Source organism: Orycteropus afer, unplaced genomic scaffold (genome assembly GCF_000298275.1).
Source record: "Orycteropus afer afer isolate SDZICR_OR568_19922 unplaced genomic scaffold, OryAfe1.0 scaffold00071, whole genome shotgun sequence".
In the NCBI taxonomy this organism is placed as follows: Eukaryota; Metazoa; Chordata; class Mammalia; order Tubulidentata; family Orycteropodidae; genus Orycteropus; species Orycteropus afer.
Window position 1 is genome coordinate 831031 of NW_006921658.1, and position 23528 is coordinate 854558.

Consider the following 23528-nt stretch of genomic DNA (forward strand, 5'->3'; position numbering starts at 1 on the left):
ATAGCGACCCCTCCTTGGGTTTCCGAGGCAGTATCACTACGGAAGTAGATTGCCCCATCTTCCTTCCGAGGAGTGGCTAGTGGGTTTGAACCGCCAGCCTTCTGTTTAGCAGTCAAGTGCCTTAGGCACTATGCTACTAGCATAGAAATTTACAACATGTATTTTTGGGTGACACAATTCAAATCATAACATTGCATCCTTTGGTCCCCTAAAATCCATCTCCTTGACACGTGCAAAACACATTTACTCCATCACATCATCCCAAAAATCTTAAGTCCAAAATCTCATCTTCTGAATTGTTTAAATGAAATATGGATGAAACTTCAGGTAATTCCATCCTGTGTCTAAATTCCTTTTTATCTGTGAACCTTTGAAATCTAGAAAACAAGTTGTTTCCAAAGTATAGGGGCAGAACATGCACAAGGTAGACATTTCCATTACAAATGAGAAAGATTGAAGGGAAAGAAGGGATAAAAGGCATTAAGCAAGTCTAAAATCCAGCAGAACAATTTACATTAACTCTGAAGCCTTAAAAATAATCCTCTGTTCTTTGTAACCATTTAGGTGATGGCCCTGCCCTCTCAACCTTGGATGTTGGCTATGAGCTCTGGATTCTGGTGGAGGCCTCTGCTCTGGGCTTTAGCTCCACCTTCCAGGCTCCTTGGCATGGCATCACTGCTCCTTGGCCTTATGTGGCCTATTTGGTCAGTCCATCTGTATGGCAACCTTACACACTTGGCCCCGGCAGGCCCCATTCTTCTTCCCCTTAGGCATAGTAGCCAGGCCTCCTCAGCTTAGGGCAGCAGCCTGTCTCCCTGGCACTTGTGAACAGCAGCCCCACACTCTGGAACCAAGTTGATGAAGATCTGTCTCTGAAATGTAGGAGACTGCGGCCCTACTCTTTGAAACCCAGCAGGCTTTGATTCTACCTTTTGAAATCGAGGCTGCCCTGCTTCCTGTACTGCTTCAAAAAGTTCTGCTGATTTCTGAGCTGCTCCAAGGAGGGTTCTTTTCTATTCTTGGAGGACAAGAGATGCAAACCCTTTGCCTTTTTCCTGCCTGTAGAATTCTAAGAGACAGATATCTTTCCTTCTTTTCATCCTGTCTCTCTGTCTCTTTCAGTGGGCTGATGGGTTTTTTGTTGTGGTAGTTGGTTAGATCCATTAGTCACAGTCTTAATTTCTTTTAGCAAAAGATTGTATGTCCTTGGTGAAAATTCTAGGACATATATCCTTCCTTAGTTTGTACAACAGATTTTTCCAAATTTTTAAGTTTTGTTTGCATTACTCAAAGTTCATTTTAAGTCCATCCCATTTCTCTTACATTTTACTATAAGCAGCAAGGAGAAAGCACATGGCCCGTGTAATGTCTTGCTTAGAAATCTCCTAGCCAAATATCCAAGTTTATCACTTACAAGTTCTGCCTTTCACCAAAATGATATTTGAATATCATTCAGACAAGTACTTTGCCATGGGATAAAAATCATTGCCCTTCCTCCATTGTCCAATTACATGTTCATCATTTTGTTTTAGACCCACATCAGAAACACTTTGAACATTCACATTTCTAGCAACTTTCTGATGCTGGTACCTTACGTATTCTGTAAGATGACATAGAGTTTCTCTATAGCTCACCTCATTTCCTTCTGAGCCTTCACTAGAATTGCCTTTGACATTCATAATGTTACCAACAGTCTTTTCAAGGCAGTTGAAAAGGCTTTTACTTGTAGCCATTTTAAAATTCTTCCAATCTCTACTCTTTACCCAATCCCAAAACTGCTTCCACAATTTAGGTATCTGTTAGAGTAGTACCACACTTCCAGCACCAAATTCTATCTTAATTATCTAGTGCTGCTATAACAGAAATACCACCTAAAAACCAAACTCACTGCCGTGGAGTTGATTTCAACTCATAGTGACCCCTCCTTGGGTTTCTGAGGTGGTATCACTATGGAAGTAGATTGCCCAACCTTCCTTCTGAGGAGTGGCTGATGGGTTTGAACCGCCAGCCTTCTGGTTAGCCTTAGGCAGTATGCCACCAGAACTCCTAGAAATACCACAGGTAGGTGATTTTAACAAATAGAAATTCATTTTTTCACAGTTTAGGAGGCTTGAAGTCCAAATTCATGGTACTGGCTCTAGGGAGAAGACTTTCTCTAATCTCTGGCTCTGGAGCAAGGTCCTTTTCTCTTCTGAGCTGCTCCTTGGGCACGTTCGTGTGTCTTGGTGTCTATCTTATCCCATTTCTGCTTGCTATCTTGCTTTTTTAATCTCTTATTTCTCAAAAGAGGTTGACTCAGTATACACCATATACTAATGCTGACTTATTAGACAAGACAATCCATTCTTAAATGAGATTATAACCACAGGCATCAAGGTTTGGGTTTATAACACATTTTTTTTGTGTGTGGACACAGTTCAATCCATAACAAGGCTAGAAAACCAAAACCTGTTGCCGTTAAGTTTATTTCAACTCACCCACCCTATAGGACAGAGTGGAACTACCCCATAGAGTTTCCAAGTCTTAATTAATCTTTATTGAAGCTGACTCCACATAATTCTCCCATTGAGCTGCTTGTGGGTTAAAACCTTGACCTCTTGGTTAACAGCCAAACAGCTAACTGCTGTGCCCTAGGGCTCCTTCTTGAGGCTATAGTTTCTTAGAAACCGAGCATATGTGGGAAAAAAAAAAAAAAAACGTTAAACTGAGAATGCAGTTGGGCTTGTTGTAGTCCAGAAGGCAGAGAAGTAGGATTAACCTGAACTCAAAGATAGACATATCTGAAACATTGATCTGAAACTGGAGCATAGGGTTAAGGAAGGGGGGACCAAGGAAGTAAGAGCAGAGAACATAGCAGCTTAAGCTGGAAGCAGAAGGGCCAGCTGTACAAACTTTAACATTAGAACTGGGTTTTAAACATTCCATTTTAATGGACCTAAGGATCTCTGGGGAGCTCTGGTAGCGTAATGCCTAAGGTACTTGACTGCTAACCAGAAGGCTGGCAGTTCAAACCCACCAGCCACTCCTTGGAAGGAAGATGGGGCAGTCTACTTCTGTAGTGATACTGCCTCGGAAACCCAAGGAGGGGTCACTATGAGTTGGTCCAACTTGACGGCACATAACAATACCACCACCAAGGATCTCTGGTGGCTCAGTGGTTAAGGCATTCGGCTACTAACCAAAAGGTGTAGGTGGTTCGAACCCTCCAGCCGCTCCACAGGAGGAAGATGAGGCAGTCTGCTTTCTTAAATATTTACAACTTTGGAAACCCTTCGGTGCAGTTTTACTCTGTCCTACACAGTCACTATGGTAGCATAGTGGCTAAGGCACTTGACTACTAACCAGAAGGCTGGCGGTTCAAACCCACCAACCGCTCCTCGGAAGGAAGATGGGGCAATCTACTTCCGTAGTGATACTGCCTCCGAAACCCAAGGAGGGGTCGCTATGGGTCGGGTCCGACTCGAAGGCACATAACAACAACAACAACATACAGTCACTATGAGTCACAATCAACTTGATTGCTGTTGTTGTTGTTATGTGCTGTCGAATGGGCCCCGACTCATAACGACCCCTCCTTGGGTTTCCGAGGCAGTATCACTACAGAAGTAGGATTGCCCAACCTTCTTTCTGAGGAGTGGCTGGTGGGTTTGAACCGCCAGCCTTCTGGTTAGCAGTCAAGTGCCTTAGGCACTATGTTACCAGAGCTCCTAATGATGGCAGTGGGTTTTTTTTTTGAGGGGCCATGACTCTTCTATAATTTCTATCTAAGATTATTTTAAGGCTAGGAATCTGTATTGTGAGGAAGGAGAGCTGTGTGTGTGTGTGTGTGTGTGTGTTTTGGGGTGGGATTGTAGTTGGCCTGCTATGGCAGAAAGCACTGGCCCTGCTCACACAATACCTTGGCATTGCCTATTCTGAGAACAAGGAGGAACAAGGGGTAAGAGGACAGAGTGCAGGAAACTGTAGGCTACAGCAGACTAATAACTAATACTAATAATGATGATTCTAATGTGTCAAGAAAGATTAAAATATTTTTTGTGTTATCTCTTTGAACATCAATCACTGTTAGCTTTGTACCCAAGAGGATTAACATTTTAAAGGTTTGACATTTTAGGGATGAGTAGTTACTTTTGAAATTTATTTGTTGGCTAATAGCTCATTCCCTGGTATTACCAGATAAATGAACTGCTGTTTTGTTTAATTTCAGTGATACTCCTGTTGCTTTGCGAAAGTGGTTCACTTTAATTCTTTATTGGTGGCCACAGTTATTATTTAGCATAAAGTTTAAAATTTGATTTGGAATAGTGGTTAAGGGTTTTTTTTATTAGGTCTGAATTCATGTATTCATCTTGTTTGAAATGAACTATCTTGTTAACTTAAAAAAAGATAAGCTGGGAAGAAATAAATAACATATTCTCAAAATCTTCCAATACTATTTTAAAATCTGGAGCTCTCTGTGCCAAGTAATACTGTTTCCTACTGACTCAGTGATAAAACTGATTAGTAATATATATTCCTTTAATATATTATAGACATGCACACTTCAAGCATATATTGCTAACTAGAACCCAAACTAAACTCACTGCCATGGGGTCAGTTGAGACTCACATCACCCCCCACTGGGTTTCCAAGGCTGTAAATATTTATGGAAGCCCAGTCTGTCTTCTGTGGAGTGGCTGCTGGTTTCAAACCACTGACCTTCTGGTTAGCCGCCAAATGTCTTAACCACTACACCACCAGAACTTCTTACCTTATCAGACCTGACAAGATTATAGCTCAAGGTGTTATACAATATTTTTATTCACATAACAGTGTTGATTTGAGCATCCCAGGAAGAATAAAGTCAAACTATTATGGTTCTAGCACTTTAATAAATATTAATTGGTAGATTAGCTGATTCTACACTAGCTTCAGGGACTGTAGGTAATGAAAGACAATCTTCACGTGGTGCTAAGCAGTGTTATGGATGTCTTGTCTTATATAATCTGTGTTTGTCTGTCACCATTGTAGTTGTGAGAGCTGGGAATGATGAGGTAGGGTTGTATGACTTTATTGCTAATTGAATTAAAAGTCAAGGAAGTTTTAAATGTAAAACCAGTTTGTCATTTTAGCAGGATAAATACGGAAATGTGCTTTTGGTAATAATCAGTACTTAGTCACTCCTCCTAACCTATCTCTTCTCTCTAAAAAGTGTAGTTGTTAACTTGATGTTGAATATGAAGCACATCAGGTGTTATGCATTTCCATTATTATTGAATTGTGGTTTTAATGAGAACTTTAGCTATATCTTCATGCTTGGAATGTCAAAACATGCCCCAGTGACAGTTTGCAGAATGCCTTATGATTCATAGGTGATCACTAAGTTAAGTGATTGTATAGAAGAAAAAATGAGAAAGCTCCTTATTAAAGAGAAAGCTCATAAAAGCATCAGTACTGTTTTAAAGTTTGCTATGGCAGGTAAACTCTAAGATTGTCCTCGGTGACCTTTGCTTTCTGGTATTCACACCCTTGTAGGGGGAGCTCTGGTAGCATAGTGGCTAAAAGCACTTGACTGCTAACCAGAAGGCTGCGGTTCAAACCCACCAGCCACTCCTCGGAAGGAAGGTTGGGCAATCCTACTTCCGTAGTGATACTGCCTCGAAAACCCAAGGAGGGGTCGCTACTATCTCGACGGCAAACAACAACAACAACAACAACAACATTCACACCCTTGTAAAAGTCCCTCCTCTTGGAATTAAGTTGCCTTAGTTACTGTCTGCTAACAAATAGAATATGGTGAACATGATGGGATGTCACTCCTATCATTAGGCTAGGTAAGACAGTAACTTCCATTTTGTTGCATACACTTTTTATTGGTGGCTTGATGAAGCAAATTGTTAAGCTAAAAAGAAAGGACAAAAGAGTTTAAAGCTGGGAAAAAAATAAATACATGAGGACCTAAAGTCAGTGTTGAGCCAGTAGCCAGCTACCAAAACCAAAGGAACCCTTCATCCTGTATCCCTTGAAGAACTGAAATTCTGCCAGTGAACCTATGAATTTAGAAGCAGATTCTTTCCTAGTCAAGACTTAAGAGGAGGCTTGAGCCCTAGTGGACACCAGAGTGCATCCTCATGAAAGATGCTAAAGCAAAGGGTAGGCTGACCCACAGAAACTGTGAGATAATACTTATGTTTTGTTTTAAGCTGCTAACTTTGTGGTAGAATTCATATGCTATAAAAATTCTCTAATTATGCTAATTTATATAGCTGAAACTCTATAGCACTTATTGTCAATAAAGGTCTTTGTTTCCTTGACTTTCTTATTTTAACCTCATTATGTATGTATAGGAGCTCTGCCTAAGGCATTTGGCTGCTAACCAGAAGGCTGGCAGTTCAAACCCACCAGCCATTCCTCAGAAGGAAGATTGGGCAAATCTACTTCTGTAGTGATACCGCCTCGGAAACCCTATGAGTTGAATGGACTCGACAGCAGTGGATTTGTTTGTTTTTGTTTGTATGTACATATTAGATGATATATATTTATATATACTGAGCCCTGGTGGTGCAGTGGTTAAACAGGACTCAGCTGTTAACCAAAATGTTGACATTATGAACCCACTCAGTAGCCCCATTGGAGAAAGCCTGAGTGATGTGCTTCCGTAAACAGTACAGCCAAGAAGCCCTAGGAGAGAGGTGTATTCTGTCACATGGGACTGCTGTGAGTTGGAATAGACTTGATAGCACCTGTAAGATTTATTTATCTATGTATGTCACATTGTTTAGCACATATATACACACACACACGTGTGTGTGTGCGTGTGTGTGTGGGAGCTCTGGTAGCATAGTGGCTAAGACACTTGCCTGCTAACCAGACGGCTGGTGGTTCAAACCCACCAGCCACTCCTCGGAAGGAAGGTTGGGCAATCCTACTTCTGTAGTGATACTGCCTCGGAAACCCAAGGAGGGGTCGCTATGAGTCGGGGCCGACTCGACGGCACATAACAACAACAACAACATATATATATATATACACACACACACACACACACACACACACACATGTCTATATGTATGTGTGTGTGTGTGTATTTGGATATCCCTGCCTAAGCCTATAAGCATTTGTCTTTAATCAGAGAAGCTTTTCAGTATATGTTTAAGATAATGGTGTTAGAGAGATGCATTTTCAAAACCTGTTTTAACCCTTTTTGTTTACTTACGAAGTTCTAAGTAAGAATATTCCAGAAATAACTTATCTTAAGAATTAGGATCTGTTAAAGCAGTAGGGGTTTGAAGAATATACATTTATTTGAAATATGTGTAGTTTTAGATAGCGACAAGATCAAAGAATCTCTCTTTTTTATATTTGGCAATTCAGTCGAAGACTGAATATGATGTTACTTGCCGTCTACTGCTGTTCTAAAGATTTATTTTTATTTATTTTAAATTTTTAATGTGATTTGAGTGAAAGTTTATAGAACAAATTTATTTTGCATACAGCAGTTCATACACATTTTGTCTCATGACCTTGACTGCAACTATCCACAGTTGTAAGAGCTCTCTCTACATTTACTCCCCATAGTTAGCTCTTCCCTCCATCCTTGACTTCCCTGCATTCCTGCCACTCCATCCCAGATGTCTTCCTGTGCAAACACTGCCCTTCTGTTCTCCCACAATTGATCACTCCAAGGAGTGTATCTACCTGATATAAATGTTCACCCCATATGCCTGTCTAATTTTGTCTGGAAACCACGGGAATGAGTTCAGTTCTAGACCTAAAGGGTAACGAGGGGCCATAGTCTCAGGGGTCTCACTAGGCTCTATCAGACCAACATCCTGGTCTTTTTTTTTTAATGATTTTGAGTTTTATTCCACATTGTTCTCCCATTTTATCCAGGGTCTCCTGCATGGATCCTTCTCCAAGTGGTTGACAGCGGTAGCTGGGTACCATCTAATTCTCTAATGATTTATTAAAACACTGTTTATCTTTGAGATGTTGGTACCACTATTTGTGTATAAAATATTTTCCTAAGTTCCAAAAAGTGTATTACATAAAACAGTTTTTTATAGTATACATCTGTGATTCTCAGAAACTGTTGTCTGTAGACTCATGGAGTCCCAAAACTCATTTAGAGTATCTGTGGGGTGTTGACATTTTCAGTTTTGTGGTAAATGGTAGTAAAACTGCTTGAGATTTAGTACAAACAATGACAGTGATATCAATCTGTGCTTTTAGTCTTTGTATTTTTCAGTACCATACACAAAGAAAAAGAGAAGCCCCATTTCACTTAAGACTGTCCTTGATGAAGTGATCAAAATTAATTTTATTAGATCTTGACTATTGATTACATCTCTCAGTATTCTGTATGGTGAAATTAGAAGTACACGTAAAGTGCTTCTGCTCTGTACCAAAGTACAATGATTATCTCTACTTTAAATTTGTATGTCCATATTGGGTTAAGTTGCTGTAATACTATGCACTTGTTTTAAGATAAAGATAGGAAGACAAACTATTGTTTTGTGCTATTTCCACTGTTTCCCATCAACCCAAGCCTAAATTCAGCTATCTCCTCTACCTTAACTCTATCAAGCATCAGCCCAGTAAGAAATAAAGAAAATAAGGTTGTTGAATTATTTTGTGTTCACCTAATTCCAAATTCAAATGATAACTTTTTGAAAAGCAAATGAAAGAATAAGTAAATGTAAAGCCTTGTTAAGTATAATTTTGGTATATTGTTTGTTATGTTTTATTCTTTTTTGCTGAATGTTATGATTTAATTTTCTGTTTTGTTTCTTCAGATCACCAGAAACTAGAAAGGGAAGCTAGAATCTGTCGTCTTTTGAAGCACCCCAATATTGGTGAGGAAATATTTTTAGTGTACTTTAAATGTTAATTTAATAGTGTAGAATATTTATGACTGTTAGCAAATAGGTTCCTAATATTTGGTCTTTGGTTACATTTAAAATTTTTTGTTTGTTTCTTACGTATGCAATCTTTGAAGCAAGGATTGAAAACCACCCCCCCCAAATTCTCTATAAGTTAAAGTTATCTCATTACCAAGGCACTTACATTTAAAAAGAATTAAAATGATTGTGTTAATTGATCAATTGTGTATACTTTCTCTTGTGCTTAAAGTTGAGTGAACATCATCCAGTAGAGAAATTGAGTATAATTTAAAGAATAAATTAAATTTACATAATTTCTGGTTATCTTATATTAACGTAATTTTAACTACATATTTTGTGAGTGTCCTAGATTAATTTGTTGCATATCATTAGAAAAGTCACACAACCTTTTCGTTCCTCTATTGTCTCATGTGTAAAATGAAAACTATAATCCTTTACCTAATTGGGAGAGTGCTAGTGAAGGTAAAATTGAAACAAGTATAAATTTTTTGAAATATATGTACATTTTTAAATGATAGAAGTTCTATGCAAATTAATACTTTAAAAAATAATGTGAAGTGTTATTAATTGAATTATGCCTTTCTGTGTCTAAAAAAAGTAGCTCTGGTGGTGTAGTGCCAAAGGCATTTGACTGCTAACCAGAAAGCGGGCAGTTCAAACCCACCAGCCACCCCTTAGAAGGAAGATTGGGCAATCTACTTCCGTAGGATATGGCCTCGGAAACCCAAGGAAGGGTCGCTATCTAACTCCACAGCAGCGTGTTTGGTTTTGGTTTGGTGTTTATAAAGATTGTACAGCTAAAAATGAGTAAGAATGGGGAGATAGAACATATTCCTTTATTTTAATCAGCTAAATTAGTTTTCCTCTATCCTGAAAAGAGTTTATTTTATAGTCATTGATTCTATTTCAGAAACTAGTGAAATTATTTTAGAAATTATCTCTCCTGAATTATAAAACAGCATGACAATTTTCACTTGTTTTCCAGAATAAGCAAATGGATGAATAATTTAAAAAAAAAAAGAAAGAAAGAAACAAAGGAAAGAAAAAGAAAGAACAGAAAAAATACATAAACTAGATTCTGTGACAATGGTTTTATGGAACAATGGTTTTACTTTAGGAAAATGTCATTGCCCCACCTCCATCAGTTTTAGATTTTATTGTCAGCTGAGGCATTTCTGATTGAGAAGTTGTGAAAGAAAGGGAGATTATTCAGTAGAGTCTGTAAAACAATTCACAGAAGGATTTTATAGTTCAAGAGGGGAGAGACATAAAGAGCTTTTCTTTGTTGTGTGTCTGACCATTCATTTCTCTTCATGCCTTGAAGTGTTTTGTATCCTGCATTTATACATCTCAGAGTCTTAAGTGAATGAATAGACACTACCAAGTATATCTGAAGTATTAGCAGACTGGCAGCTGTTTAAAAGAAACCTTTCTGTTTAGGGAGAGAGCCCAGCAACTCTCAAATGCAAATCTACCACTACTTCTCTAGAATATTTTATCCTGAAAAAAGTCTGTGGCATTTCTTGGTTGGCTAAAGAGAACTTGAGAAATATCACCCACTATAGCCCAAATGAGGAGCTCTGGTAGCATAATGCCTAAGGCACTTGACTGCTGACCAGAAGGCTGGCGGTTCAAACCCACCAGCCACTCCTCGGAGGGAAGGTTGGGTAATCCTACTTCTGTAGTGATAACTGCCTCGGAAACCCAAGGAGGGGTCGCTATGAGTCGGGGCCAACTCGACAGCAAATAACAACAACAACATAGCCCAAATGAGTACTTTTCTTGTTTAGATTTAAGATAAAATGAAATCTTTGTCTGGAGAATTACAGATGGAGAGGTGAGTTTGTTGTTATATGTATGTTTGCTTGGTTGGTTTTTGTTTTTATCATTGTCCTTTGAAACTCAATTTTTGAGCTGCCAGGAGTTGCTTCTGTTACCTCTAGGAGACCAAAGATAAGCATTCTAAAAATAGCCAATCTAAAACAAAAACAATTTTTGTTTTGACATGGTACAGAATAACCTCATCAGAGAAAAGGAACAATCATATTTTGGGGCAGGTCTGAAAGTTTTGTCATGTAGATAGTATCATCGACACATTATGATACAGTAGGTAATTTTTCCCAAGGGTCTTTAGTGGCCAAATGTCATGACTCCTTGGTGACCTCACTTGAGGTTTTCTTCCATCTCTCAAGATTTCAGAAATACAGAAAAAAAAAAAAAAGATATGAGAAAATGCTCAAAAGAGCATGTTGTTTGTGTGTGTGTATACACATATACACAATACTTGGAAAAATTAAGTATATAAATAAGATTTATTATAAAAAATCTGAAATGAATATAGTAAAATGTTAATAGTTGTCCTCTCTGGTTGCAAGTGATTTTTACTTTTTTCTCCATGAATTTTCCAAAATTTCCACTAAGCATGTACATTACTTTCAAAGTTTTTTTTTTTTTTTTTAAAAAAAAGCATAAAAAATAACGTTAAAGGAAAAAAAGTGGTTTGATGAGTCATCCTTTTTTGTTGGTTTAAAATGTTTCTTTGGAAGAAAACATTTTACTTGCTGCAGTTTCTTACATTATCGATTCTGTGCCAAAAGAAAGATATAAAAAATGAAAATGTAACAAGCAAATTTTCACAGCGGGAAAACTGTCAAAAATAGTATTTCCTATTTTATCAGGTTCTGAAATCTGATAGGTCTTAAGAAAACAGAGAAAATAAAATGGAAGAAGTGGAAGAAAAAGAATAAGGATCTCATATTATTTAGGATCACATCATCTGTTTCAGGTAGATTAACACCAAATGATACTTCCTGCATAATCTGAAGTTCTAGCCAGTAGATCAGTAATCTCAGCAGAAATAGAAGCATTCTGCTCACTCTAGTTTATTCTCAAATGTTTACTTATTGCATCTCTCTTTAAACACTTCTTTGTTTGCTGTTGCTTATTGTTTTATGACAATTACTGCTTTGTTCTGTTTTGTTTTGGTTTTTCCATTGTTCTTTACATGAGTAAATACAACACTGTCACCAAATAGGAAAGGAAAAAAAAGTTGTAGTGAAAACCATTGGATCAGCTCTTGCCTCTGGGCCTTTACGCAAGCTGTTTCCTCTGCCTGCAACACTTCTTTCTTGTGCCTCGAAAGCCTCTTGATTTGCTTCCTCTCTCCTTTTATGTCTTTACTCAAACTTTACCTTTTCAATAAAATTATCCCTGGTCAACTATTTAAAATTATCTTGAAAATATAATTTTTAATTTTCTCACAGAATTTATGGAGTGTTTAGCCATTGCCAGGCTGTGCTCTAGGCACTGGTGGTGAATAGTGTTCAAGAGAAAATGTCTTTGATTTCTTGAAGCTTTACATCCTAGTGTAAGGAGATGGGCTATAGACAAATAAAACATCACAATAGTATCACAAGGATTAGTTCTATGCACAGAATTAAAATAGCAAGATAGCCATCTGGAGGACTGGATGGCTACTTCGGAATGGCTGATCAAATAAGGTGTATGTTTTGGCTCTCTAGTGTTGCTGTAACAGAAAACACCATAGATGGTTGGCTTTGACAAACAGAGATTTATTCTCTTATAGTTTAGGAGGTCTGAGTTCAAAGTGCCAGGCTCTAGGGACTGGGTGAAGGCCCCTGGACCTTGGGCTTCAGCTCTGCCTCTTGCTCCAGGCCCACTGAAGCTGTAGGCTTCTCTTAGACAGTTGCTGGCTGCTGAGACTGACAAACCCAAGGTCAAAAAGTAAAATGGTATAGTTCAAAGATTATTAAGCAACATGGCAGTCCACTAGTTAAAGTCCAAAAGTAGTCCCAAGATCAGCAGACAACATGGTAGCCAGTGAGATGAAGTCTCAGCTAAATGTAGGATTCAGATGTACCAAAAAGCTCAAGACATTTCTCAAAGCCTCTTCTTCGATACTGGAAGCATACCACATCCCTAAGGCAGCTATTCAGCTGCTCACAATAGATTCCCACATGGATTTTATTATCAGTCTTATCATGGGGAATAACTGCATCCATCTGCCCAGCCACTCAAAACCAGGCCCAGTCAAGGTGACACATAACCTTAACTACCACAGTATGTCTGAATGAATAACATTTAATCTGAGATATAAATGACAGGAAGGAACCATCATGTAAAGGCTCTGGAAGAAAGATTTCCAAGCAGAGGGAACAGTTAATGCAAAATTTTTGAACAAGAAAGAGCTTCTTTTATTATAGGAAGAGTGAGAAGGCTGGCATATATATAGTCTGTCACAGGTGAAAGGGAGAATGATGACCTGTGATGAATCCAAAGGATAGGTGGATGACTTTTTCCATAAATTAAGTTTAGGCATTCAGGTTTTATTCTAAGTGCAATGGGAAGCCTGTGGAAAGATTTTAAGCAAGAATGTGTCATGATATGATTTGGTCCTACTACAGTGTATAAAAATGACATGAGCAGAATCAGAGGTAATAGTTGAGTGCTTCCTCAGCCCATCAGAATCTAGTGTTTATGTATTAGTGACCCTCACATCTGTCTCCCTGGATAAGAATGCAAATAAGTAACTTCAGGCTGGTTTTCCCTTCTCTGTGCTCTGTATAGCCTATTAAAAAAAAAAAGAAAGCATGTTTTTGCCCCAAAACGTGGCAGCCCATTCCCTAAGCAGCTCCTTCTTTACTCTGCCTTCAGACAAGCTAGTTAGAAAATTTTTGTTTGAACCCCAAACTAGACAAAATATAGCTGACTCTAAATTAACATTAAGGTGTTGAGCAATTCAGAATATCTTACCTTGTCCAGTTTATTAGCTTATTTTTAATCATTATGTTAATCTTTTATTTTAATGAAATGTACTTATTTTCATTTGGTATAAACAAATTTGTGGTAAATCAAATAGTTTCAGCTGTATGTAAATATATCTATTAAATAAGATATTAAAAAATTTCTGAGGTAGTAGACCAAATATTCTCAAAATTATTTTCTATTTTACTCTAGACTCTACCTGCTTTTGTACTTGGTCTTTCATAAGCTTTATTATTGATTGAAACCTATGGTGAAGCCCATATAACTAAACACAGTAAAGAGGAATTAGGTAAACAGGCAAAACATGTATATACTCCAACTATATAAATCTAGAAAAGGACAAAATATAATTTGATGTGATGCATATGGTATCACAAGTGAGAAGATATCCATTTATGGCCTTTATCTGTGAGGAGATTGAAATTTGAGACAGGATTGTAGTTGAGGGGTTTGATAAATTTTGTTTCTAGGCTATTCCATTCTCTAAAGGTCTTCATCTACACTTTGCACAGACTTTAGAAAGAGCAAGACAGGTTTTCGAAAGTTGAAGAAACACATTTGTAGATCACAACTATATATGGTGAGCATTTATTGGTCCAGCTCAATGAATTTTAGTAGCTTGTGAGCCAAAGGGTTTAATTTAATAGCCTTATTTACCAAACCAAAACCAAACCAGTTGTCCTATGAGTTCATTCTAACTTATGGCAACCCTATGTGTTATGGAGTAGAACTGCTCCATAGGGTTTTATTGGTTGTAATCTTCATGAAAGCAGATTTCCAGGCCTTTCTCCTATGGTGCTTGCTGGGTGAGTTTAAACCTACAACCATTAGGTTAGTAGTTGAGTGCTATCTAATCTTTATTAATGCCCATGAATTAACTTTTCTGACATAATGTCAAAAGTCTTAATCATTACCACCTTCCTGCTTGCTTTCGTTAGTACTACCGCTGAATACACTAACTTACACATTATTGTAAGTTGCAGTAGAAAATTAAAAACATGTTAGTAATAGAAAACTCAATAGATGCAGTGCCACTGACACTGTTTTTTTCCTGAACTATTGAAGCACATTCTATCTGATCATTACGCTCTAGTTGTTCTCTTTGTAAAACAAAAAAACCCAAATTCACTGCTGTCGAGTTGCTCCTACTCATAGTGACCCCTCCTTGGGTTTCTGAGGCACTATCTTACGGAAGTAGATTGCCCGGTCTTCCTTCTGAGGAGTGGCTGGTGGGTTTGAACCACCAGTCTTCTGGTTAGCAGTCAAATGCCTTAGGCACTATGCCATCAGTATTTTTAAATTTCCTTCTAAGGATTGTTAGAATTAGCTAAAATGTATCTTACCATTTTGAAAAGGAGTTAATGAACTTGGAAGATGTTGTTAGGTACTGTCAAGTAGATTCCAAATCATAGTGGCCCTTATGTACAACGGAACGAAATGCTACCAGGTCCAGTCAATCCTCTTAATTGTTGTTATGTTTGAGACCATTGTTGCAGCTGCTGTGTCAGTCTAACTCATTGGGGATCTTCCTCTTTTTTGCTCTACTTTTCCAAAATATGATGTCCTTTTCTCTCCTGATAACATGTCCAAAAGTACATGAGACAAAGTCTCACGATCCTCGCTACTAAGGAGTATTCTGGTTGTACATCTTCCAAGACAGATTTGTTCATTATTATGGCAGTCCATGGTATATTCGATATTCTTTGCTAACACCACAATCAAAGGCATCAATTCTTCCATTGTCTTCCCTATTCAGTGCCTTGCTTTCACATGCATATGGAGCAGTTAAAAATATTACGGGTTTGGTTAGGTGCACCTTAGTCCTGAAGATGACATCTTTGGATTTTAACATTTTAAAGAGGTCTTTTTTCAGCAGATTTGTCTAATGCAATACGTTGTTTGATTTCTTGATGGCTACCTCCATGGTATTTAAGGAAGAAGTCCAACCTGTACTGAAGGAACTGGTGAAAAACAGGGCTCTAAAAATGGACAAAATACCCATTTAGATGTTTCAACAAACAGATGAGATGCTGGAAGTGCTTACTGGTTTACACTAAGAAATTTGGAAGTGAACTACCTGGCCAAGTGACTGGAAGAGATCCATATTTGTGCCCATTCCAGAGAAAGGTGATCTAAGAGAATGTGGAAATTATCAAACATTATCATTAATGTCAAATGGAAGTAAAATTTTGCTGAAAATAATTCAGAAATGGTTGCAGCAGTATATTGATAGGGAACTGCCAGAAATTCAAGATGGATTCAGAAGAGGAAATGGAATGAGGGATCTCATTGCTGATGTCAGATGGATCTTGGCTGAAAGCAAAGAAAAATGTTAACATGTTTTATTGACTTTGCAGAAACGTTCGACGGTGTGGATCATAACAAATTAAGGATAACATTGCAAAGAATAGTAATTTCACAATACTTAATTGTGTTCATGAGTCACCTGTACATAGACCAAGAGGCACTTGTTTAAAGAGAACAAAGGGATACTGCTTGATGAAAACCGGGAAGGGTGTGCATCAGAGCTGTATCTTTTCACCATACTTATTCAATCTGTATACTGAGCAGATAATCTGAGAAGTTGGACTATGTTAAGAACATGGCATCAGGATGGAAATAAGACTCATTAACAACCTGGGATATGGAGATGACACAACCTTGCTTGCTGAAATTAACTTAAACAACATTTGAGTAAATTTTTATAGGACACTATTTAATAAGTACTACGTAATTAACTATTTCTTAAAATTTAGTCATTTCTTTCTAAAGGATGTATATAGTATAGTGGGAAAACATATTTTAGAAACTAAATTACTATGATGGAAGCACTGGTGGTGTAGTGCCTAAAGTATTTGATTGCTAACCAGAAGGCCGGTGGTTCAAACCCACCAGCCACTCCTTGGAAGGAAGACTGGGCAATCTCTTTCTGTAGAGATACCACCTTGGAAAACCAAGGAGGGGTCCTATGAGTTGGATTTGACTTAGTGACAGTGAGTTTGGTTTTGGTTTAGTTTTAAATCACTATGATATATATACAACATATTAAATGTGTTAGAAAATTATGCTGTTGAACGCAAGGGAGATCTTATAGATCATCTTGTACCAACCAATTTTTTTTTTTTTTTTAATAATTGAGAAAATAAGATTATTTTCTGAACCTGTGTATCTTATCCTAAGTCACAACTCTTTAATGCCATTGCCAGACCTACATTAATTTTTACCTCTGCCTGAAGTGGTTGTTATGTTTGGGGAACTGAACTTTAATCATCAAGATTGAAAAGGCATTGGTGTATTCCTGCTCCCTTTCAAAGAGGGTTTTGGATGTTCATTCAAGTTCTCCCCTCACATATTATATAGATTAAATTAAAAATATATAAGATTAATACAAGAAAGTAAAGCATATGTTACTTTTGTAGAACATAAGCACAGGTAGTTAAGCATTCACCTACTAACCTAAAGGTTGGTGGTTCAAATCAACCTAGAGATGGCCTCAGAAGACAAACCTGGCAAACTTCTTCTAAAAGGTCACATCCTTTGACAACTCACTCTGTTCTACTCTGTAATGCCTGGTGTCTCCATGAGTTGCAATCAACTGAACAACAGTGGGTTTGGTTTTACATACCTTCTATATTAAACCTGAAGAAGCTCTGGTGGCATAGTGCCTAAGGCATTTGACTGCTAACCAGAAGGTTGGCAGTTCAAACCCACCAGCCACTCTGTGGAAGGCTGGGCAATCTACTTCTGTAAATATTTGCTGCCTGCCTTGGAAACCCAAAGGGGGTCGCTATGAGTCGGAATTGACTTGATGACAGTGAGTTTGGTTTTTGGTTTTTATTTTAAACCTATGGAGATTAGCTGGCACAGTACCTAAGGCATTTGACTGCTAACTAGAAAGTTGGTGGTTCAAACCCACTAGCTGCTCTGTGGAAGGAAGCTGGGACAAGCTACCTCTGTAAAGATTTACCACTTCAGAAACCCAAAGGGGGTCGCTATGAATCAGAATCAGCTTGATGGCAATAAGTTTAGTTTTTTTTTTTTTTTTTCTCACTTTCTAAAAATGCCAATTTTCCATGTCTGTGAGTGATAATATTTAAGATTTATGTAGTTCTGTTTTTCTAAAGTGGGCTTTAGGAACTATCTAAACCAATCCTTGATCATGCAGATAGGTAGGGATTAGAGACTTAAGTAGTGAAGTAATAACCCCAAAGTCAAACAGAGATCTCCAAAGAGGTACAAAATGTACCCATTTTGTGTTGGCATCTCTTCTTTTCCCTGACCCTGGATATGTGGTGTCATACAGTAAAAGTCATATTCTGACCACAATTTTAGATCTCCTTGGGCTTTGCAAAAAGGTCTTTGAGTCAGATGTCATCCCTCTGATCACTATGAGTTGAATATTGATTTGACAGTACCCAGCAACAACACATTTTCACAGGAAGGAATCATGTGTCACTTGACTGCTAACCAAAAAGTTGGCTGTTAGAACCCAACCCACAGCTTCAAGGAAGAAAGACCTGGTGATGTGCTTCTGTAAAAATTATAGCCAAGAAAATCCTCTAGGCAGTTCTACTCTGTAACATAGGGTCCAGTGAGTCGGAAACAATTCCGTGGCACCCAACAATAACAACAGATTTTCACAGGACAAAATTAAGTTGTTCTTTTTTAACTAGTGACTTTATCACCCATAAATTTTGTCTTATTTTTCTGCTCTGCCAGCAGTGCTCTTGCATTTTCCACAGAATCTGTTAAAAACTAATCCAATCACATTGTATATATAAATTTAAGCTCAATAAATAGCAATCTTAAATATGCCTGACAGTTATTTACAAAGTGATAAGTTGCCTTTAAATATATATTACTTTAGTATTCTAGTTCTTGAACCCCTTGAAAGAAAAGGGTCATAAAGGAAAGGAGAGTTAGTAGAGTTAATGGAGAGTGAATGAATGTTAATTGATCTGCTGAGAGAACAAAGTTAATAATTTTATGAATGACAGTCAAGTGTCATTTTTCAATGGTGTGAGAAATTCAACAGCATTCCAAAAAAAAAAAAGGCAGTTTTTCTCAATAACCTCTCCCCTTATTATTGTCACTTATGCTTAATATTCACAATGGTTTATAATTACATGAGAATAAGCAGTTTCCCTAGTGACTCTCCAACAGTTAAAAGGAAATTTAACACTATTCAATAGTAAAAAGCCAAGTACTCTTGTCTTATTATTCACCTTTTATTTGATTATATCTCACCTCTTTATCATGATGATTTTGTGGGAATGCTACTGTCTGCAGAAGTGATTATCTTCTTCTTCTTCTTCTTTTTTCTTAAATGTGAGAACAGCATCAGGTAGATTTTTTTTCCCCCCAGTAAGTAAATATTTTTTAAAACTCTTGCTGACTTGTGTAGTTGTTTTTTTACTTTTTCTTTTTGTTCACACAATATGGTGCCATTGAAGTAACTTGTATAATTCTTGGCTGATAGTCTTAACTTCATCATCTTTTTAAGTAAACTTATTTGGTAGAAAGTTAAGATACCAAAATTACAGACTCAGAATAATATTTTAAATTCTTTTTTTAATTGATAAATTTCCATCTAAGAGATTCCATTTATTGTTAGTTCCTTTGTCACTAAATTATTTTTTTTGTACACCAATAGAAAAGTCATGTCACTGAATTACATTAGAAGTAATTAGATTTAATAAAGAAAGCACCCTTAGAAGTATCAACGCACACTGTTTGTTTTAACTGATTTATACTAAGCCTGCTTTAATTCCATCTTGACCTGTCTTTCATTGTTAAATTAAGGTGGTTGTTGTTGTTGTTATGTGCCCTCAAGTCAGACCCGACTCATAGCAACCCCTCCTTGGGTTTCCAAGGCAATATCAGCCACTCCTCGGAAGGAAGGTTGGGCAATCCTACTTCCGTAGTGATATTGCCTCGGAAACCCAAGGAGGGGTCTCTATGAGTCGGGTTTGACTCGATGGCACATAACAACAACAACAATCACTACAGAAGTAGGATTGCCCAGCCTTCCTTCCAAGGAGTGGCTGGTGGGTTTGAACCACCAGCCTTCTGGTTAGCAGTCAAATGCCTTAGGCACTATGCTACCAGAGCTCCTAAAGCTCCCATGTTAAGGTTAGAACCTGCTAACAGAGTATTGAAAGTATATAACACTTTCTTAGGCTTAGAATTATGCCCTAAATTTAAATTTGAAAGGAAATTCCAAAGGTTACTAACACCTTTTAATCACATAAATGTCATTGTTTTTTGGGACTATACCCAGGACCATATATAGGTTTGTTGGAGGACATTTCTACAAACATTTCTGAATGTGCTGTAAATAGATCCATATGTATAGTAAAGCAAACAGGAGGCAAAGTTATGAAAACTTCTTAATCATAACCAAACACCTTGAGATAATGAGTCATTGGGATTGAGGGTTTAGGATCACAGTCTTGGGGGACAACTAAGTCAGCTGTTACATACTTCACAAAGACAATGTTCTAAAGCCTACTGTGGTGAGTAGTGACTGAAGTCTTCAAAGCTAGCAAGAGGCCATCTAAGGTGCAGATGTTGGTTTCTCACCATCCCAAGCAGAGTGAAGAAAATCAAACAGGCATGAAACAGTTAGTCCAAAGGAGTAATGGACCATGTGAACGTCAGCCTTCACAACCCTGAGACCAGAGAAACCAGATGGTACCTGACTACTACTCCTACTACTCCTACTCCTACTACTATTACTACTGACCTCTCTGAAAGGGATCACAATAGAAGGTTTAGGGAGAGTGGGGGGAAAATGTGGAACAAAACTCAAAAATCATGAAAAAGGCTAAGCTTACTGTTCTGATAGAGACTGGTGGAACCCATGAGACTGAGGCCCTTAGCCACTGTTGAAGCCTGGAACTGAACTCACTCTATAGCTCAGCTTTCAGCCAAGTGATGGACAGGCCTATAAGGTGAACAGTAACACCAGGAGGTATACTGCCTAGAGCAATCAACCATATGAGATCAAAAAGGCAGCATTTGCCCAGGCTCAAAGCTCAGAAGGCAGGGAGAAATAGGAAAGGACAAATGGAAATAGTAAACATTTGGCAGGGAGGAAATATGAAAAGTGCTTTTACCTTGTGAAGATTATAATCAGTGTTACAAAACAAAATGTGTATTTGTTGAATGCAAAACCAATTTGCTCTGTAAACTTTCACTCAAACCGCAAAAACTGGAAAAAAATCAAACCCACTGCCATCAAGTCAATTCTGACTCAGAGAGCACCATTGGGTTTCCAAGACTGTATATCTTTACAAAAGTAGATTTCTTTATTTTCGTCCCATTGTGGGTTTGAACTGCTGACCTTCTGCACTCAAATGCCTTACCCACTATGCCACCAGAGCACCTTCAAATCGCAATAAAACATTTTTTAAAAAAAGTTCTTTTCCCTTACTTCCAGTAACTTTGGTAATAATATATAATATATACTTACTTACATTAATTGGAAGCAAGAATGGCCAGACTTCATCTCACCTATTTTGGTCATGTTGTAAGGAGGGACCATTCCCTGGAGAAGGATGTCATGCTTGGTAGGATGGAGGGTTGACGAAAGAGAGGGAGGCCTTCAACAAGATGCATTGATACGGTGGCTGCGATGATGGGCTCAAGTATAGCAGGGATTGTGGGGCTGGCGCGGGATATGGCAGTGTTTTGTTCTGCTGTGCATGGGGTCCCTATGAGTCGGAAACGACTCCATGGCACTTAACAACAACAACAACTTACATTAAGCTTTCCTTTTTTAATTAAGATTTGAACATATGCTGAAAGAAAAGGGAAAAAAAAAACACATTAATTTGGAATGCCAATGAACTTTGCTACTAGAATTAATAGTACAACTCTATTAACTGTATTATCAGGAGCTGTTCTAAGTGCTTCTTGTACATTGCCGTTGTGCTATCAAGTCGATTCCAAGTCATAGTAACCCTATAGGACAGGGTAGAACTGCCCCACAGTGTTTCCAAGGCTATAATCTTTAGCAAAGCAGACTGCCACATCTTTCTTCTGCAGTGCAGCTATTGGTTCCAACCACTGACTTTTTTTATTTGATTAGCAGCTGAGCACTTAACCATTGTACCATCAGGGAACCTTACGTCCATTAAGTCTCTTAATCTTCATAACAAGCAAGTGCTGTTCTTGTCTCCATTTTATACATATGGAATCTGAAACCCAGAGAGGTTATACAATTTAATAACAAGATAATACTTCCAGTAAGTAAAGCAATTGAGTACCAGTGCCATGTATTCGAGTATCAGAATTTACTATTTATCTTTAGTACTGTTTCAGAGATGGGAATATCAGCATGAGATTATTCAAACACTTAGAGTAAATGCAGATTTATAGAATTAATTATATTTTGATGAAAATAAATTTTATTATCGTAGGGGAGCTCTGGTAGCATAGTGGCTAAGGCACTTGACTGCTAATCAGAAGGGTGGCAGTTCAAACCCGCCAGCTACTCCTCAGAAGGAAGATGGGGCAATCTACTTCCGTAGTGATACTGCCTCGGAAACCCAAGGAGGGGTCGCTATGAGTTGAGTCTGACTCAACGGCACATAACAACAACAACAACAACAGTGAAAACTTTGGCTTACTTGTTGTAAGTGTTCATACTTAACTCTGAGTTTTTACTTGTTGTGTAGGGCAGTCTTTCACTATCTTATTTTATAACCAAGAAACAATCTTGTCAGAAAACAATGAAAGTTAAAAAGATAACAGTAATTAATGTGATGTTGTATAACGTTAGGTTAAACAAAGTAAAAGAAGTTAAGTTTTACATTGCAGAAAAGAAATCAGGATCAAATACTTATGAGATAATAAATTCTAAGATTTTATAAGCCCTCTTTTTTTTTTTTTTTTAGCTATCATTGCTTATACCTTATTTTAATAAAACACCAGAGTATTAAATTCAAGTTTGCAAATAACTTTTGAAAGTGTATTGTAGAGTTCAGTTATAGCATTTTTTCTAGCACTTTATAATGTTACTTGTGGTTTGGTTTGATAGAAAAGGTGCCACTTTAGGAAAGGTAGATCTATATTCCTATTACTTGTAAATGTCAAATTAGAATTTCTTTTCTTTAAAAATGTTATGCAGTAGAAGTGCCCACCTACTGAATGTGATTTATTGTCTATCTGTTTAACAAAAATAGCCCCAGTACTCTTTGAGCTTGCCATAGATTTACAATTATTTCAGGGTGGTATTTGATCTATTAACCCCCAAGCTGCAGGAAAAGTGGAGGAGAATGGAAGGGAAAGCCAAGGCATCCAGGACAGAGTGAGCAAGTGGTAGAGGGATCCAGGTAAGGGGAGGGACACAGGCCCCAACCCCCAAGTGGCAGGAAAAATGGAGGGGAAAGGAAAGGAAAGCTGGGGTGTCCAGGACAGAGCCAGCAAGTGGCAGAGTCATCCAGGTAAGGGGAGGGACCCAGACCCCAACCCCCAAGCGGCAGCAAAAGTAAAAGTAAAATGAAAGGAAAGCCAGGACATCCAGGACAGAGTGAGCAAGCAGCAGGGATCCTAGTAAGGGGAGGTTGGAGAGGTTTCAAACAGCTAAGGGAGACAAACTTGTCTGTTAGTTTGTCATGCTCTGGTGGCGTGTTGCTGTGAGGCTTGAGGCTATGCCAACAGTGTTTCATGTGCCAGTAGTATTGCACATGGTGCACAGGTTTCAGCATGGCTTGGAGACTGAGACAGACTAGGAAGAATGAGGAGGCCATCCACTTCTCAAAAAATTGGCTAGGGGAAACCATATGAATAGCAGAGAAACAGTGTCTGTTACATTGCTAGGCAACTATATGAATAGCCTGGAAACAACGTCTGATA

The 23528-nt window shown here is 38.0% G+C and overlaps 1 protein-coding gene across 1 annotated transcript in view; it reads left to right on the plus strand.

The window, feature by feature from the left end:
* Positions 1 to 23528, plus strand: part of CAMK2D (calcium/calmodulin dependent protein kinase II delta) — a 521252-nt gene that overhangs the window by 205011 nt on the left and 292713 nt on the right. Inside the window, exon 3 of the mRNA XM_042780929.1 lies at positions 8775 to 8834. Within this exon, the coding sequence (XP_042636863.1) occupies positions 8775 to 8834 (60 nt within the window). The remainder of the gene's footprint in view (positions 1 to 8774; positions 8835 to 23528) is intronic.